The 20,706-nt window shown below is 31.7% G+C and overlaps 1 protein-coding gene across 2 annotated transcripts; it reads right to left on the bottom strand.

Annotated features, from left to right (window-relative positions):
* Positions 1-3,955: 3,955 nt before the first annotated feature.
* On the bottom strand, positions 3,956-20,450 carry LOC144844178 (DNA polymerase subunit gamma-1-like). 2 transcript variants are annotated; one of them, XM_078700933.1, is made up of 22 exons: positions 20,245-20,450; positions 18,831-19,425; positions 17,517-17,706; positions 16,959-17,123; positions 16,629-16,775; positions 16,366-16,445; positions 14,786-14,968; positions 14,207-14,500; positions 13,599-13,853; positions 13,428-13,491; positions 13,146-13,247; positions 11,859-12,016; positions 10,953-11,124; positions 9,844-9,979; positions 9,226-9,332; positions 8,015-8,154; positions 7,288-7,407; positions 7,045-7,098; positions 6,788-6,902; positions 4,985-5,236; positions 4,400-4,517; positions 3,956-4,161 (listed from the first exon to the last, which is right to left on the bottom strand). In XM_078700933.1, exons 2-22 carry the CDS (start codon positions 19,412-19,414, stop codon positions 4,088-4,090), a joined length of 3,510 nt encoding a protein of 1,169 aa, XP_078557059.1. In that variant the 5' UTR covers positions 19,415-19,425; positions 20,245-20,450; the 3' UTR covers positions 3,956-4,087. The 2 variants fall into 2 exon arrangements, with proteins under 2 accessions (XP_078557059.1, XP_078557058.1); XM_078700932.1 differs by lacking the exon at positions 20,245-20,450 and having other exon boundaries at positions 18,831-19,497.
* Positions 20,451-20,706: the final 256 nt, after the last annotated feature.

The raw sequence follows: 20,706 nt of genomic DNA, 5'->3' as shown, positions 1-20,706 counted from the left end.
ATGTACACATCTTCAAATGTTTTTATTGTAATATAAAAAGTAAAAGATGAGAACAGGTTTTATGTATTTATATATATATGGATTTTATATGCACGTATATGCTATAGTATTGTAACTTTCAAATTTTAATAATATATAAAATATTTTTATACTATTTCTTTTTTCTTGTTAACTGTTTTCATTCCATTCAGTAATTTAATTTGCATGTTAGTTGTTGCCATAATGTCATGGCAAAGTGTTGGATATTGTAATTTTTCTTGACAGGAATGTTATTTTTAAGGATAATTTTATTTTTCAAGCCTTGATTCATTTGGTCACATCATGATTAATGTGTAGAAATAATTTAGTACTCTATTTTGACATTTTTACATGAAAAAAAACCCCTAAAAAATGCTTTTAAATGGTGATTATTAAATACAAATGAACTAATTTGAAAATAGTTAAAATAGTATAATCTACTATGTTAAACAAATAGTATCCAACATGAACACAGAATCCCAATGATATATGGTGTTGTACTTCGGGTGCAATCTGTAAAATGTGTCTGAAATCAAAAGTGAAATATAGTGATACTGTTTCCTTAATTATAGATCGCATAAGCCCCCTTTTAAAAGAATGATAATCATATAAACGGAAATTAATTTTAGTCAAAATGATTTCAATTCGAGATACAATGTGCAATATCAAGGCTGAGCTTTCATTTATGCAGCAAATACATTTAATGATTATGTTTTAGCATATGTTTACTGTTTAGCATTGCAGTCAAAATGTTCTATAACCATTCCTTTATTTTAATCCATGTATGTATTAGCGAGCATCCCACGTTCCATCTTCAATTTTAATTCTTTATTCCTGGAGACATCATATTTTGTAGTAGGTTATTCCATGAAGCAATTTACTTATTCCATGAGTTGATTCTGTTCAGTTTAAAAACAAATATTATCCTACACCTTTGAGGCATGGAAAACTACTGTATTATAATTAACATTTTAAAGAAAAGTTGATTGGTGTGTTGTTATAATATGAATACTCGCATAATGTTGTATACTTTTAAAATATACCAATTAATTTGAATGCATTTTCTTCTCGAATTGTGAAATTATCACTAATATGTGGTCATGCATGTGTTTTTCAAAATATATGTTTAAAAATCATTTTAAATGCAGGATCCAAGACGGTTGGTATCTATGCATATGTTCTATTTTCTTTTGGTATGACGACATTATCAAAATCAAAGATGAAGATGACAATTTCGGAAGATAATGATTTCAGCAAAAAGATTTAATTTTACACAACCAACGTTATTCAAATTTTTAGGCGTCATCAAAATTAAAAAACATAAGAGAAAGATTGGTTGAGCTTGGACATATTAAAATTGGAAATAAAATCAATCACAGATAAGCGAGATGCTGTTGAATATGATGGTCTATGAAGAAAGAGAAAAAAACCTGTCAAATGTGTATGTGAATTCATATCTACAACTCAATGTCTTTCCATTTTAAAAAGGCCTTATTTGTTACCATTTTCAGCACTTTTTCAATTAATGTGCGCATTTTTAACCTGCTTTTTGAAGTTGGAACGGTCTCAAATTTGGTAAATGCACTAAGGACGATGAGTGGAATGCGATTTGTAAAAACAATTCATATTTTGTTTTGTGTGTAATTGTCTTGTCACGGAAATGGCCTAATTCCTGCTCTAATTTGATCAAAACATTTTTAAGCATTTTTAAATTTTTAACGCACGATTTTACGAGCATGACCTTCTGTGCGCGTACCTTTTTTTTTTTTGCTAATATTTTTACCCATGACCTGTATATACATGTATAGTGAATTTGATTAATATGTGATGACGAGTTATAGAGATACTGTACAGTATGACTGATAATTTTGGTGAGCATTGACATCTAACTTTCAGAGATAATTGTTAAACAAAATAGTGTACAGAGAGAAATAAATAATATTAATTTATTCTAAATGATCACCTAAATATGATTTAGTATGTATTATTAGTAGATTATTCCATGAACATTAAAACCTAAAGAATTCTTAATATTTAGGTTATACATTAAATGCCATGTCTTTCAAAGTTTATGTATGTATTGCCTTAGATATTAACATGTATACAAGGTCATCTTTTGAATTTAGGTTTCCAAAATATCAAATATTATTTTGTAAATTTATTAATAGATGAGATTTGAATTGTAAAGATTCAATTAAATCATGTAAATTTGAAAATCTTTAATTAAAACATTAAATCAGCTTTGTTGTCTTGTAGTGCAGTAATTGTGGGCTACATAATTATTTGTAACAATAATGGATGCCTCTGTAATGTTTATACTTTCTCTTTCACATCCATTTAAATTTTACAGTACAAACATTTCCTTATGGTTTCAGTTGTTATGGGAAGCTACTGTTTGAACAAGACTAGTTGATAATAGGGCACCAAAATATTTTTATTCTTTGTATATTTCAATGTTTTTAAATGGAAAATAATATTTATTTCATAGTGAATTTGTATAATTATTAATAATTAAATAATAGTTATTATTAGAAATTATTTAAATGTTTACTTGCATTAAATACCATGTTTTGTTTGTAAATATGAAGTGCTAACAAAATTAAATTAGTAATACATTACATAATAATATAGTGTTGTTATTGTAAATATAGTTTTGATCTTTATTTTGGAAGTTCTACCTATAGGAACCTTTAAAGTAATTTGAGCATGACCAGACCCACCATATAAATTTCTGTTGCTTGTGGATAATATGGAAATTATTGTTTCTTTTTTGTAAAAAATATTATTAATATGCCTACAGTAGTATTCAAGTTTATTGTGATCAGTATGCATAATGTTATTTTCTGGTTATTTTTTAAATTATCCTAAAAAGGAATGTTTGCATATTTACTTATGTTTGTTTTTGTTCTTTTGGTTTAGTTTGTGTTTATTTAAAACTTATTTATATTTAATGTTTATATTATTGTTTGTCATGAATGGAGTTTTTAATTACGTAATTATTTAGAGTGACCCTCTGATGTTTTGTAAAACATAACAATACCTAATAAGGAAGTGTATCTTACATTTTGCAACCATTTTTTTAAATGTTGCAATTTTATTTTCCTACTGTTAATATTTACTGTATTTATTTGAATAAACACCCTGCCACATGCATTATATCAATACTGTATTATAACACAGTTCTATTTGTAGTAGAATTCATTGACTTCAATTATCAAGCATTTTATATATATTTAATTGTTAATATTTAGCACTTGATATTAATTGTGTTGTATTTTTTAAATTTTTTTATTGTATTTTTTCATATCTGGGGGAAATTTATTTGATTATACACATTACGCCTCCCTCAAATAAACTCCCCTAAAACCTGTCCGAACAATAACCGCCCCGGGGTATTTATACGAATAAATATGGTACATAATATAATAGTTACATTAAATATATACACTAGCTTTTTTTTTTAATTAAATATAGGTTTTCGATTTAACAAAATATTATTTCAGTATACAGTAAAACCTCTATTGAGGAGGAGACCCCTAAACACAAGTTGGTTTCAAAGGAAAGTGTCTCTCAAATGAGACATTCTACTACATATATTTATGTTTTATTCATTTTATCTTGTAAAATTAGTTTTTGTGCTTTTTGTTGATTAAAAAAAAAATATATTTCCACATTGCTTTCATTCACAGAATTGTAATGACATAAAATAGAGGTTATAAATATGGGAAAATGCCACTAAGACGACAAGATGTACAACTTTGCAGTAGTTTTTTAGCAGAAACCAACAAATAAGTGCCTGTTTAGAAATCTACTTGCAAATACTGAACAATGATTTAAAATAGTTTGATTTTCCATCCTGTTCATTCAATTATTGCATATGATGCAACAATGATTATTCAACTAAATAGTTACAGATAAAAGATTCTACACACGGAGATTTACAAATTCATTAATTTTATTTACACATCTCAATTTTTAATCAAGTAAAATCCACAACTGACAATACATTTTTGATTTAATGGTTCTGTATTCTGTATCTTTGATTGTGTTTATATTACCAGTTTCTCTTCTACTTTTGTTCAGTTTGCTTTTCTAAAGATCCTTGTGTTATATTCAATATTTCTATAATGTCCATTTCCTCTCCTGTAGAACAAAAGAATTACAAATTAATAATTATAGAATTATGCATGACTGGTGTTTACATGACCTTTGAATCAGCTGAATTAATAGCACTTATATATTTGTATTTCTTTTGGGTCAGATTGATTTTGCAGATTTTCTAATTTTTTAAATTTTCATCATTGGCTTAGCATTGAAAATCTAGTCACTTTGTTTTCTACATTAACGTTTTACTTAATTACTGTGTGTACATTTAACTTACCCAGAGCAATTCCATAGCCTTTCTCTAAGCCATGAGGGTTAGATGGAGACTTGCAGTCCATTGTCACCTCTTTCCGCAATACAGTGTCAATGTCAACAGCACTAAAGAAAGCCACAGACTACAAGAAGAATGAAAAAGTATTTATCTTGTTTCATTTTAAATTAGTCAATAAAAAAGTAAATACAGTACACTTTTCACCAAATGACTTTGACTTGAGCAGAGTAAGCAGGTCATATCCATGTATCATAGAATATACAGTGCATCAACGATTTTTTACTTTAAAGCCTGTTTTCCACTTTGCAGAGAAAAAATTTGTGCTACCATTTTATACATGATCACTGCAAGACTGATTTTCATTCCATAGCATATCTACTGAGCCTATTGTAACAACTCATTTTCTTAGGTGTTGGTTGCCAAATTTTTTTTTGCTTTGTAAATAGAAACTATTCAAAATTTTGCTGAAGCAAAAAACTTGTTACAGAAAGAGATGCATGTGCTGCTGATGCTTTTGAATCACGCAAAAACATTTACTTAAGGGACAACAGGCTTTAGAAACTTTAAACTACATATTTATGTTTAGTTTACCTGCGGTAAATCATGCATACCAACATTATATGCAAATACAGAACGAGTAAGTATGTTTGTGATTTGAAGTGCCAGAGCAGCCCGATACCGGTCCTCACTATTCACCAGATATCGCACTTCATCATGAATGCTGATGCAGAAACGGCCATCAATTTGATACTCGTCAAACAACCATCGCATACATACCAACATTAAGTGAAGGTAATCCACAGCTGAACTTTGAACCACCCAATTTACTCTGCTTGTCAGAAACTGATAAATTATAAATGATTAAGATTTATTTGCAATAAAAAGTAGAGTACCTATTTTATAATAAACATTCTATGCATTCTTCAGCTTCTTGCTATTTAAAAGTACTAACCCAGGGTTCCTGGATTTTACACTGTCTTGATGACCGTCTTTTATTATTTTTTTTATATTATCTTGAAATACGGCCATCTTAATTATAGTCAGTGCTCGATTTCCAGTTTCTGAGTTAAATTCTTTCCCGAAAAACACATTTATTTAATTTTATTTCACCCTAAACAATTTATGCGCTTTCAGATCAAAGAGCAGCTGAATAGCAATAAAATGTACAATACATACAGTAAAAAACATGAAGTAATTTGTAAAAATATTGAAATAAGCTCAAAATTATTCAAGTCGCTGGTGTTAGTATGTTGTTAATAACGCCAAGGACGTGGTGCAGTGAGTTGCGTTAATAACGCCATTGCCTACTTCACACACAAGGCGTAAGCCATGGTTTACGTCATGCGTGTGGGCCAGGCTCTTAATAGTCATTGTTTATCTCTTCTCAAGGCCAATGATGTTGGCGTAGGCCTAACCTTGAACAGTTGTTAATACAGCCAGGACCGATGTATAACATTCGATAAATGTTCTCAACTTGAGAGAGACATGTATTTATTTATCATTGATAGTTCATAGTTCATATATACTTAATCATGCAATTCGCAGATTGTCAATTGAACACACGTGTATAAAATATTTCACGCAAAGTTACTTGTTACGCATAGATACCGTTATTTAGTCACCGTTGCTTAACTATTTACACGTTAGCATTGAGAATTATTTTTATCTATGGTTGTTTCTTGATTTTATTTAGGAATGTTCGATTCATTTGCCTGAGAAGTGCATTGCTATTTTTACCTCTATATGACATAATAAATATTATGTACAACCATAATAAATATGATGGCAGCCATTTTGGATTTTGAGTCGAAAGTGACATACTCATTTATATGTTACCTTCTTAAGATGACATATTCTGTCTAATAAGTTTGGAAAGGGCATTTAATACGAATTATAAATACAATTTAGTTTTAATTTTGGCCACCATCTTAGATTTGTAGAAAATATCCGGGTGGCCCCAAGCTTATTTCAAAAAGTATACTGATGAAAAATTCACTGGGAATAAAAACCTTGACAGAAAAAATTGGCAGTTTTTGCCTGGCTTGGACCTGTCTACTAGCATTTAAGAATGAATTCTGCTCAGAGGAATGAAGGTGTGACAAAAATACTTATATCATTGTATAGTATAATAATTGCATTTTACATAGGTCTATGATATAAAAACATGACAGTATTATAACATACAAAGTCCCTTTTTATGATGATTTAGCGGTAATATTTTATTTTATTCAAAGTGATATTGTAGTACTGTGACCAAGTATATTTTAGATTATGTTTCAATTCAATATTTTAAAAGTTTTGACATTGTAAAAATTGCCACAATTCAATTTACTCTTGAATTTGATTTTGATTTTAATACTAAAAGCTGATCTGATAATAAAATTGTTGACATACCTCATTATTAACACTCTCTGGTTCTAATGCTCGGCTGATGCTACATTGCAAGACTGGCGTTTTAGGTTTAGATGACCCAGCAATACTCTCAAGCTTGTTGAACATGGCTGACTCACTAAGGAAAAACAAAAAATCTTTGCCTTTTAAAAAGTACTATTGCATGCCATGTGACCCACAATCGTCCAATCAAGTGACAGGAATTTATTAAGGTATTATATAAAATTAAATACAGTTTGTATAGTTGTTGTTTCTGTTACCTGCCTCCTGTCCACTCCATTCCATCGGTAAGTTCATCATTTACCAGTTCTTGACTGTTTTACAAGAAAAAACAATTGAAAAGATCAATTTTGAATAAATGGGAGTTATAAATTTAGATTTATTTTCCTTTTCTTTATGTATGTCTCATCCAACTCCCTGGACTGCGCACTACAGTGTGCTATGGGATAATTCAATAACTTCAATGTACAATAACATAGAACATAATTTTGTTTAAATAGTACTTAGTATGAAGTTTTCTTGCTAAAGTTCTGAGTTTGTTATAGCCAATGTAGATGTTATCTCTGTCTGGTTTGATGTTCACAGATTCCATGGACTGAATGCCTGCTTCTGTCAATTTAAACCTGTAAAAAGTAAGGGAGATATATATAAAATAAAAAAATCAACATGGTTTAATGATACCAGAGAGGACTATATTTAAATATTTCTTTCCTAGCCCTTTCACCCAAACAAGTACAAAACACTTACATATATATATACATTTTAATCACATTTAAACATCATGTTAAGCCAGTTTAGTTTAGTAGTTAAATAGTATCAAGAGGGTAAACATTAAAATGCATATATACAAAACATCTTATGTATAAATTGTAAATACATTATATTGTGTAGACACAAGAAACATCTTGTATATTACTGTATTGTTACAGATAAATGCGGTGGTTCATCTACAAGGGAAAACATTTACTTGAAAGACATGTTAACATTATCAATAATTGTTTAATTATTATTAAATTTTTGCATACAATTTTAACTCATTGTAAACACAGTTTCTACTTTTTATGGGGCCTAGGCTACTGTAGACTATAGGCCGGGACTCATTCTAGGATCTAGGTAGTTCGCTCATTATGGGGTCTAGTTAAGTATAACTTATTGATATTAATAATTAGTTTTAGTTTTTGCAGTGCTGTATTAACTTTATCATATAACTTACATACTACATCAACTTACATACGTGTTCCTTTAGTGGATTCATACATAGTTTTTGCTTTCTCTTTTGCTTCTTCTACACTCAATCGGTGGTTAAACTGCATTAATAGACGAACAGCAAATGTTTGACCAGCTCCATAAATTCTTCCATAATTAAAAACCTTTTGAAAAAAAAATAGAAATCGACATTATACTAACCTCTAGTATACAGAGTTTTGTTGTAAAAAATACTTTATGTATTACTTGATCCTCTGCATTATATCATGAGAAATTAGAATTTTGAGAAATTAAAACTTTGTAGGAAATAACTTTAACAGATAGGAATAAATAATAAGTTGTCATAATATTATGTTTGTGATTGAAATATCGGAAACAACACCATGCTACTAACTACCATTACATGGTGGCAGCAGAAAATTTGTGACGTGCCGGAGAAGTCAGTGACATTTTTTTTAATAGGAAATAGAGGTGGCAGTGGCTATTGGAATGCCATAAATTCTGAAATTGTCTATGTATTATAAGGCCTAAGAAAATAGCAAACATACAATAGGTATTACGGAAAGGGGAGGCAAATTTGTAACAGAGAGACCCTTTGAATGAATGGATTAATGGCCTATGCTTTAATTGTAAGGAGAAGGGACATAAAATAGGGGATTGTCCTAAGATGGTAGCCAAAGGAAAGATTAATGAAGCTAAGAAGGGCCCTGTTAAAGATGGCTTAAGATGTGAAGGAATACATTCATATAGACCCCAAGTAGTTATGGATAGTGTAGAAAATAAAATGGAGAAGTGTACACTATCAGGAAAATTAGGACTGGATATAATGTAACTATGTAACAGGATGTACCCAGTCAGAATTAGAATTAAAATTAGATAGTATGTTGGCTATGTGTATAATAGAACCTACTGTTAGTGCCGATGCTGAACCTATTATCGCCCTAAAGGTCAGAATTAAATTAGAATGGTGTCCCTAAATAAAATTACACAATTTGACCCTTATGTGGAATCATTTGGAATTTGGAATAATACACATGAGAACACATTACTCTCAGAAACAACACCCTGCTACTAACTATCACTTCACTACAAGTATTTGTTTGAAGTTGGTTCCTCTTGTGGTATCACAAATCATTGCTATGCTCTACTGCATAGTAAAATCTCAAGTGCCATGTTGTATAATCTGAACAAAACTGGTTATGGTTGAGGATGCTATATTGTATGAATACTGGTACCTTAGCCTGGTCTCTGCTTATAGCAACAGTGCTCGCAGTCTTACTGTGAAGGTCTGTTCCGTTTGATTTTTTCCCTTGTAAATTCATCCAACCAAATGCCGTACAGCCTAGCATGAAAAACAGAAATACCATAAGACCCATCCTAATTGTGATCAATACAATGACTAATTAATATAAAGAATTGTATATTTATATATTCCAATGTCCAAGTAAAAATTTCTTTTTTAAAATCAGTGTTATTATTATTATTACTGTATATTATATAATACAAAAACAATATAGTAATGTTACAACTTGTGGCCAATGGCCAGATTGCATGTCACCTTTTAATACAGGCTCTATAGTGGCTGTATCTCTGCCTAGTCGTCGATACAATCCCCAGACTATATTTACGCCTATATAGCGCCCCCTATGGCTTTTGATAAAACACTGTGTTATATCAGTGCATTTTGTTGTACGACTGTTCCTTTCAATACACCAAAAATAGCTTAAACGATGGAATAGATTAAAATTTAGTGTGATCAGACTACTCAAGCCATCTATACAGTATGTGTGTATTGGGACTTGGTCAACCTACTAATAATAATGAACAGGAAGCTATAACAAAACATTTAATACCATGAAGACCACAGAAGTTCGCATCACCAAGAAGAGCAGCAATCCAGAGTTCTTGTGAGTCAACATCAGCACCAACAAAATGATATCCTGGAGGGGCTTGTATCATTGCTTTCAATTCACTGCCCACTCGATCTTCCTGAGGGTTACAATTGTATGCAGTCATTAGATATAATTACAGTATATTGACAGAGTAAAGTGGCCGAGCGGTTAGGACAGTGGAACTGTAATAACAACAATAATAATAATAATTGATTACCCTCACTATTTATACATATATTTTGTTGTTCCTAATTAATTTTATTAGGCAATTAGGGAATCAATCACACTCGGGAGGGAGAGAGAGAAAGGGGAAGTGGATTTTGATAATCCGTCCATGACACAGTGGGCTGTTTTAACGGCTTGCAACATGGGCTAGATTATCCCGGGTCTTAACAGTGGTATAACACAGATAGCGCTCAACCCTGTTACAAACCTGCCAGCTAACTCAACAACTCAGCTTCCATTTGGCTATCGGGCTTAACCTGATTTCAAACAAATCTATGGCTATCAAGTTCTCCAGATGTAGGCCTAATGTAATTTTTACCTGATTTCTGACATATACAGTAATTTAATATAGCCTACTGATTTTACAATTTCTCCACAATACACGCCAATGACTTCTGAATGCATTTAATTAGATCGTTATTATTTTGTAGTTTAACTTCACACGAAAAATGCAAAATATGAATGTTGCCGATATCTAGAGAGGGCAGCATAAACCCGGAAGATGAAATAAGAAATCTTGTTTTAGAACCCTTTATAATATCATTTTTTTTTCATTTCATATTCATATTAAATACAAAGACAAATTTAAAAGAAAAAATCATAAAAAATAAGCTCAAAATTAACAAAAACAATAAAAGAGAAATATGGAGCAATATTGTAATTTTGAATACAAATGTTACTCAATCTACGTTTCACGGAACATGTGAGACAGATAGGGTAAGGAGGAAATCCGTACAAGAAATGTATTATATTCATTGCTTTATGTTATGAATAGTGTGGAATAGGACAAAAAAAGTCATGTTAAGCATCCCAACCTCTAATATTTAACAATTATAATTCCTTACCCTTGCATTACTTGCAGTTAACCATGTAGGCTCCACAGCTCTTCTCGTAACTGTACCACATGTTATAACACGTGGTAGAATAGCACCATAAAAGTTATCTTCATCATAATGTTCATTTTCAATCGTCGTTTGAGACAAATTACTCTTTTCAAGGCCAACTACAAACTGGGATCTAAACAAAAATATGAAATTAATTTTGCTTTACCGATTTTCCACAATAAAAATTGTTTTTGTACAATAAAAATGGTTATGATCAAATGAAGGTTTTTTGCATGTCTGTAAACTCGTGTTGAGTTTCCGCTTTCAACACAGTGATAACAGTAACTGGATGAGGGTGGCCTAATAATATTTATAAGAATAAAATATTCACTGATTAATGTGATATATTTGATAATAAAGGTTAATTGCAGGTCTCAATAATGAATGAATTAATTCAAGTTTCTTTTAGATAACAACAAAATACTACTATTTAATTAATGATAATGAAATTGCTATAAGTAATTATGAAATTTTTAGGAAAGACCGGTGGGGTTGCAATATTAAAAAAATGGTTTCATGTACAAAATTATAGAAAATTTAGTGGAACTAGAATTAATCACTATGGAAATCAAACAACCAAACATGAAACCAATTCTTCTGATAGCCTGGTGTCAGCCACCAAATTCAAGCATACATTTAATTAAATCTTTTGAACATATACTAGATGATATTGAAAATACACATACAAATAATAATGATGTAATCATTGGCAATCTAAACTGTGGCGTCAAAGCAAACAATCCAATGTGATTGCAAATATATTTTACATTAAACAATGGAAATTTTAAACGTTTAAAGGAATGTTTTAAATATGACAATATTAAACCATTTTTTGTGGATTAAATGTTTGCAAATTAATCAACTTACGTTATCCTCTTTTTTGCATTGCGCCAAAATGAAATTAATTTGTTGATTTCAAGAATGCGATCTGCTTGTGTACCTCCCGATGCCTTTAATGTTCCATCTTCCATCTTGCTTAAGAAATCTTTAGCAAGGGGGTTACCAACATTATGTCGCAAGCCATCCTGGAAATTAATATTATCTAAATTAATGAAAAAATGTTTAAATCTAAAATCTAACCAAGCTATGTAAATACAAATGCAAATCAGGTTCAATGTAATGTACTTGTATACTGTAGTGCTTAAGACTAGCAAGCTACTAAGTTGTATAAATAAAAATGTAAAAAATAGTAACTCCAAAACCAGAGTATCACTAACCAGGTTGCAATCTAGTACCCCTTTCATCTGGAGATGGAGACACACACCACATGTTAGTGGACAACACTCCAGCATGTGTAGACCGTTTTGTAAGGAGATGTGAAAGGGGTATAAGTAACACCTCAACCTTATATTCTCAATACAAGCTTTAAACCTATAAATTAGTAGGGAGCTTTCGCATCGGGATGGTAAATGAAGGGGATGGTAATTAACAAAGCGTGACAGTAATTAGCACCCTCCAAGACAGTACGCAGACCCTGTACATGCATGCTTGGTGGTTTGATAAGTTTCAAGAGGTTTGAAGAGGTACTCTTAAAAACAATACAAAATTATACAAACAACATTCAAACATAAAGATACAAGAGAATTAAAAAAATGTTAAAATTCATTAAATAAAAGTTTATAAAAAAAGGATATTGGTACCAACTATTGCTTATTTTTTATCTTTAAAATATAATTTTGACTATTTTGTTTTAAACTCAGAATAAGATATAATGCATTTAAAGGGGAGAGAATTAAGTTTAAATATACTGTAAAAAAAAAAAATGTATTTTTGAAATGTGTACATACATTGAATATTGAACAATTTTCATATCGTTCAGTATAGTATGTGACCAGACTGTACAGGTTAATTTTACAACCATAGGATAAGTTAAATTGCCCAGACAGTCAAAATTCACTGCATAATTCTCTAACCTTGTGAAACGAAATACAGTGGCTGGTCAATTAACATTGTTAAAACTATTATTAAATTTGGAATAAAATAAAAGAATAATGGCAAAAATCCCATTATAGTCCCAATGAACTGGGCTTATATGCACGCTCATTAATATTTTGTACAAATTACCATATCCTTTACCGTCCTCTTTTCTTACCATCTTGATGCGAAAACTCACAATTTATAAATGCCAACACATAAAGTATAAAGCTAGTGCACCTTGTGTGGAAGCTTGTAAAAATCACAACCATGAACTTGTACATCATTGCAAAGTTTGGATTGATATTGAGCATCCTCTCCATTTGAAGCATCTTCATTGAACTTTATCAAAGAAAAACAAATTGTAAAATGCATGAAGTATATTTAATATGTTATTGCAAATGTTTCAATGCATTGTAGGCTACATCAAAAAAGTAAAATCAGAAAAAGTTAAAATACTGTCTATATAGAATTGGATTTAAACTTTGTATTTTCTTGATTTTTGTTTTAGAACTAACTTACCTGTCCTGTTTGTAGTGATATATTTAAGGCATCCTTGGAATTGCCAATCATTTTCAGTAAAGACCTAGTGGAATATATACATAAAAACATTTTTAAAATATTAAAAAATACTCTTTTCAGTAAATTGTATTTAAATTAATTAATTAAATTAATAACTACTTTAATGCTTACTTTATTGGAAATATTGGTTTTGGTTCTTCATCATTTGCATCTTTATTGTCTGGTTTATTCTCACATTCTACTTCTTGTTTTTCTAGACTTTTTGGAACAAGAAATCCCCATCCATGCTTGATCTCATGGTACAATGGGTACCCATCCCACGTAAGTCGAAGCAGCTTAGGAGTAACTCGTACTTGCGAGCTGATTTGGGCAGGGCCAGGCGCCCAATCAGTACCATTTACCTTTGGACACAGTTCACGATACCACCTATATATATGTATAAAAAACGTTCAAACCTGAATTATTCTCAGTTAAGTAACTTACTACTGTATAATAATGAGCAAATGAAAAGCATGTATAATAAAACAGAATTCCACTCCCTCCCTAGGGTGGGTTTCTGTATGTAGTTCCCAGTACAAATCCAGTAATTTTGATACCCCATGTGCATAGTTGCTTGCAATAGGAACAATTCTCTCTATAGATAGATTACTGTACCGTAAAAATAATTTGATTGGTGGATTCTGTGTAAGATATGCAGAAAGTAATTTCTTGTATGAGATAATAAAGTAAATGATGACATTACTCGTAAACTATATTAATAAAGTAAAATACTGTATTACTTTGGATATCCAGACATATGTTGCTGATTTTTTGGAAGACGTTTAGAAGTTTCAAGGACTGATTGAATGCGCTGACGAGCTGCCTCTTTCTCTTCTTCATCTTCTTCACTTGTAGTACCTTCGTCCTTCTCTTCTGTAGGTTTTTCTTCTGTCGCACACGTAAGTTCCAGTTCATTTTCTTCTGAATTATTATTTTTTATTCCATTTGTACGTTTCTTTGAGACAGTTTCCTTGTTAAGTCTTATTTTGGTTGACTTCCAGTCTAAATCCCACAACCAAGGATCATCTTTAAAACTGCAAACATATCATTTAAAAACATTGAATAATGATGTGAATTTTGAAAGCTAGAACGAAGGTGGTAAGAAAGGACAATTTCTATTAAATTAAAAAGAAAAGTCTTTTGGTAGTAAAAATATTTGGTGGGGTGGGTCTGAGGTGGAAAAGGAATAGGGGAATGGGAGTGGTGCAAAAATGTCCGTAGAAGGTGCAATGTGTGGTATAAGGTGGTGTTATGGGTATACAGTATATAGATTTCTTTATTGGTCCACTTATAACTAATAACATAGTGAGAGGGTATACCTTTCATGATTTAACAGTGAGCAGGCATCATTAGCAAGGTGCATCAGTGACAGTTTCATCTCCTGTTGCAAGTTCATGTATGAATCTTGTGACTCTTCAATATATCGATTCCAGTTCTGATTAACAGGCAGGTAGGCTTGACTCATTTCAAGCATCCCAGCAAATGTAACAGGATGTGGAAACCTGGAGTTATGTATACAATGAGTATAATTGGTAGTGGTACAGAGGTCTGCAAACCTGCATAATGCTACATGGTTTGCATACAATAATGGCTTACATACAGTAATGGATTGCATACAGTAATGGATTACATACAGTAATGGATTACATACAGTAATGGATTACATACAGTAATGGATTACATACAGTAATGAATTACATACAATAATGGTTTACAGTAATGGATTGCATGATAATGGACTACATACGGTAATGGATTACATACATACATACATGGCCGCAATTTGCAATTTTAAAGCCCCTTATCTCCTTAACGGTTAGATTTAGACCACCTAAGTGCATTACGAGTAGATATAAATGTGATATTAAACATTCTAATTAGCATATTTAAATTCCCATATGACGTACCTATGACGTCATATGGTAGTTGTGACGTCATATTGTGTTATAACTGCTTAAATGACATTATATTATGCGAGCAATTTAGGAACTGCAGGAAAACAAGTGTCTTGACATTCTCCTTGTTGAAATGAACATCATTTCTAAAGTTTCCCAAAATTGGACTTCAGGAAGTGGGTTAATTAGCATAAATTAAAAGTAACCCATTTCCCAATGTCCGATTTTGGTAACTTTGGATATGATCTTCATTTGAACAATATTACCAGACAAAACAAAAACAAATTCTGTTGCAATTTGTTCTAGGTTCACCCAATTTTTGACTTATCTTTACTGGACTAATTATGGTAGCTATCCTTTGCAAAACATACGGTTAAAATCTGTTGAAATGTCGTCCATTCGTGTGGTTGTTATTTAAACACCACAAATTATGATCTGGGAAAGCCTTCAGGGTAGTCTGTGAAGTCTGACTTTGATCCACCCAATCTCCAATTCAACAAGAATGGCAATGTTTAATCCAAAAGGATGAATTTTTTAAATGCATGGCGACGCTGCTTCCACTACTTTCAGTTCAGAACTTCAGGTAAATAAATGGTATCCAGGAACAGAGGTAAGATCTTCATGATGTTTAGTTGAGAACCAACATTCGGTCAAAATTCCATAATCAATTCGCATTCGTATTGCATTCAATAATGGATTGCACTCATAGACATTTGCATACAGTAATGGATTTTGCTGAATTGCATACAGTAATAAATTGCGTCAATATATTGCATACAGTAATGAATTACGTCCATATGTATGCATACAGTAATGTACTGTATAATGGATTGCATCTATATATTTTGCAACCAGCAATGAACTGCATCTAGCAACTGATTGCAGCCATAATGGATTGCAACCAGCAAAGAATTTCAAACCGTAATAGATTGTATTTAGTAACGGATTGCATTTGAAATACACACTTATAATAGACAAAGTTGATAAAAATAACACTAGTTTACCTTGTACAAAATTCTTCTAAAAGTTTGACAAATATTTCATGAGTAGCAGAAACATCTTGAGCACAATAGGACATAACCTCCTAAAACAAATAATATAACCTTTAAACCTTAAATGATTTATTTCTTTTTTAGAGAAGAGCTGGGTAACTGCATATGATTACAGTAGTATTTTCAAGCGAAGAGTTTGAAGGTCTATTTATACGTGCTTGACATCGTACTAAAAAGCAATGTATTTGTCATTTTGAACTCATAATATTTCTTACCTGGAATTGTGTTTTAACATCTTCAATGGTACCAGTGACAAACACATCTCTTGTACTTTTGTCTAATTTCTGTCCTGTTTCACTATATAGTGCATACACATCTGCTAGGCTGTTAGGACTACCTTCATCTAGCCAAGCATGATGTCCCTTTATAATAACATAATCAAACTATTTCAAATTTATTTATTAAAGCATTAATTTATTTTTAAATTATTAAATACATTATTTCCCAATCAACATCTCACTCATTCATTTATTAAATGAAATTTTCTAGAAATTTGATTCTTTTTAATTTTTGATAACAATGTTATATAAAATTTAACAAATTACCACAAAACCCATTTTCTTTTTGACTTTTTCGTTATGTTCTCGGACTTCTTTGATATTGCTGCCTTTTGATAATTTTGAAGCTTTCCAAAGGGAACGTTGAAATGTTGTCAAGCCAGAAACGCACATGTGTAAACTGAGGGTGTCCAGAAATCGCATGTTAGTACCCTAAGATTTAAAGATGACAGCTTTGTTTTAGTATACACTTTATAAGATTAATGACTGTGAAACTGGCGACTGCTTGTATGAAGCCTGTGGATAGACACCATACATGGTACCTTGCATAAATACATTGCAAACTACAGTTGTCCTTGATTATGCTGAAAGCAACCATTTCAAAACTCTATAAATTAAACAGTACACTGGCGAAAAACCAAAGCAGCGGATTTGAACATATGATCAAAAACATTTCAATACTTATAACAACTGTACCAGCTTTAGTGTCATTAGTAGATGGAAACATAGTAGCAACACTAACATTCTGATCTACTGAGTTTATTATCCTTCAGATATTACAGAAAATATCTAGAGGTCTTTTTTTGTAACTTTATTACAATTTACCTTAATTAGATATTGTTCTTTGATATATGACCGATCATAACTAACATTGTGTCCAATAACAAGACGAGGTTGGGACGCTTTGGAAGGGTTTTCAAGAGATATTAAGTCTTTTAATGATGCCTTTAGTGTTCCTGTGCCAGAGGAGATCACCAGATGATCTTCAGTCAGATTCTGACTACACCAGCTATACCTGGTAAGATAAAATGAAATGATACATAATATTTACAGGAGATTTTGTTCTAGGGATTTTGATGACGTTGATTATATTCTATTCAAATCAAGAAGTTTTCTGCAGTGCTATTTACTTTCAGACGAATCTATCACCATAGTCAACCTTGCATATACTTTTAAGTTTCCCTCACTGGTACAGTTGATCATTAACTTAGTGTAACTTAGTATTTGCTGGATGGCTTGTTTTTCATTATCCTACTGTCCACAACTGTGGCAATAGAAACTTTACATTAGAGGCACACATATACACTTGATATGTTACATTAGTGCATCACAGGCAAATATCTCCAATAAAAGAAATATTATAAAATAATGAAAATATAATTTAAAGATGTATTGTCCCTTGAAACACAAAAAAGGAAGGTCAAAATATTCTAAATTTAAATTGGCCATATCAAATATTAAAGTTATTCACTTTAAGTCGAAAATTTGAGCCAAAAACAACAAGTTTACGTAATTAACAGGTAAATTAATTTGATTACATTTTATCTGGAAAATCGTCGCGAGAAAGCAGGGAATAATTTCGCCAGTGTAGCATAGCAAAAAGCTATACAAAACAACCTTATTGCTACACATTTCTAAAATTGTGTAGCAAAAAATACAATACAAACTATGTTTCTTGACTCAAAAATCAGAAATTTTTCCCTGGAAAGTAAACAAAGATTTTAAACCATGAGTATGCTGCTAATTAGGATTGTTTACAACTCGTCACGGTTGAGAAGGTGTTTTCACACAGATCGCGAGGAAGTTTTATGATTATACATACAGAGTAGCCAAAAAAGCGTGTTGCATTATGAGATATGTTTTGATCGAAAACTTTGACTGGAAGTCAAAGTTATTTTCTTAACAAAAAAAAACGTCTGTATTTCAGTTAAATGATTTTTTTTTTTCGACTAATTTTTGGTGAAAGTTAATAACTATTATGATACTTCAAACAGACCCACTTTTTTTCGAAATATATTTTTAACAATTTTTTTGGAATTAGTCAAAGGGATAATACATCTTTAAATTGTGCTTCAAGGCGAAATTTTGAAAACAGATCCAATTGAATAATCTCACTAATAATATTAATGAATATTCTACCATGCTTTTGGAGAAACTGCAACAGCCAATGTTGGCAAACTTCCTTCACTTAAACAGACTTCAACATCAAAAACAACTACATCTTCTCGTGGATAATTCACCTTCTCAACGCTACCTTTTGCATTGTAACGTGTCCATCCACTACGCATAAGCCATTCATTTGGCTTCGGAGGTAATGGATTTTTCGTAAGTGAATTTGCCAATTTAACATATTGTTCTATCTGTCTCCTCGAAATTTCTCTAAAATGTTCATCTATTGTATTTCCATGCAGCTTAGGAAGATCAAAGTTAACATCAGCAACTACTGATCCTCGTTTTCCCCAAAGACCATGTGTTCTTAATTCCTCTATGCTTTTGTTAATCATCTCCCGTTGTAGTTTGCTGTCTATTTGCTTTGCATCTTTAAAAATTTGTTTGTGGAGAGATTCTGAAATCATCTGGATCTTGATAGGATTGAATCTGGATGGTGGATCTTGAGGGGATGTGCAATAATTGGAACAGCTGCGAAAAATAATTGATGGCTGTTCCAAGAAACAACTGACACATTGATGACATCTTGACCATCCTGCTGATTTACTAAACATACTGCATAGATCTGACAAAAAAAGAGGAAAACATTCAGATTCTAAGGCCATTAAAACAAGGAGGGGCCACAAATGTAATTTGAGCGATGATGTATCGAAACAACTACCACCCGACAATTACCACCTCAAGCAATTACCACCCTATGAAAACAACATCCATACAGCTATCCCCTAGGAAAACTACCCCTATGACAATTACCTACTGTTATTTTTCGCGCGCTGCTCTAGGAAATATTCATTAATAAGCTGTTTCATAGCGGTACTGTAGCTTTAGTATCTAAGGCCGACAGTTTTGCGAATTTGCAAACTCGACAATAATTTATAGGTCCCAGCTGCTGGACCCAAAAAACGTCTGGGAAAAGAGAGTCTATGAGGGCTTTTGGATTCTTGCCCTTTGTTTGGTTGACGCGAATCAACAGATTGTGTGGAAGAATTTTCACTTGTACCACACATGTTGTCTCTAGAGGGTATTCAGTTGCATGCCTACAACAGTTCAGGTTGAGGTCACACACAAACAGGCTACAGCACATTAAAGTTCAAAATTGACCATTTTTAAACGCCATTTTTGAATTAGTAGATTAATATTTGTTGGCAAATATTATACATTGTTGGAAAGGTACACATGTCTTCTTTCAAATGCTGTGTATACAATTAACTAGTGAAAAAATGGGCATGTGATAATTAAAGAACTATCTGTGATTTGTATGTATCTTTGCAATTAAGGACATCTTTTTAATAATAATTAATCATAAATTATTCAAAAGAATAATGGTTAATTTTAGCTAGCTAAAAAACAGCTTACGTTTACTATACTACAGTAGTAGGCCTACCTTCTTTCTGCTTTTGTATTTTCACTTTTTGTTGACATTCACTCTCACCAAATATTTTCTGATATCGCCTAGGCCCAAATGCACAGTTATTAATAGTATATACAGTATAAGTTAAGCTTGTCGAAATCCACACGGGACCAAATCCACATGGGGTGCTGGTCAACTCGTCACCACAAGTACACGTGCGTTGTCAGTGTTGTTTATGTTTTCCCAAATCCCTCCTTCTATATCGTCATAAAGCAAGTGGTTATTTCAACGACCACCGGAACTTCAACGTAGGCCAAATAACCATGCACATTTCCACAAATAAATAAGGTTAAACGTGCAAATAACTTAATCTAATTTGCATACGAGAGAGATCGCGCGATATATTTTGACACGGTGAGACACAAGATGTGTCTCGCGAGAAAAGCCGATTTGTGTTTTGGATATCATCTGTTTACACAGGCCTGGTTTACATAT

This window comes from Antedon bifida, chromosome 6 (assembly GCF_963402885.1).
Source record: "Antedon bifida chromosome 6, ecAntBifi1.1, whole genome shotgun sequence".
Taxonomy (NCBI): Eukaryota; Metazoa; Echinodermata; class Crinoidea; order Comatulida; family Antedonidae; genus Antedon; species Antedon bifida.
Note: the sequence above shows the minus strand (reverse complement) of the source record. Positions and strands in the feature narration are given on the sequence as shown.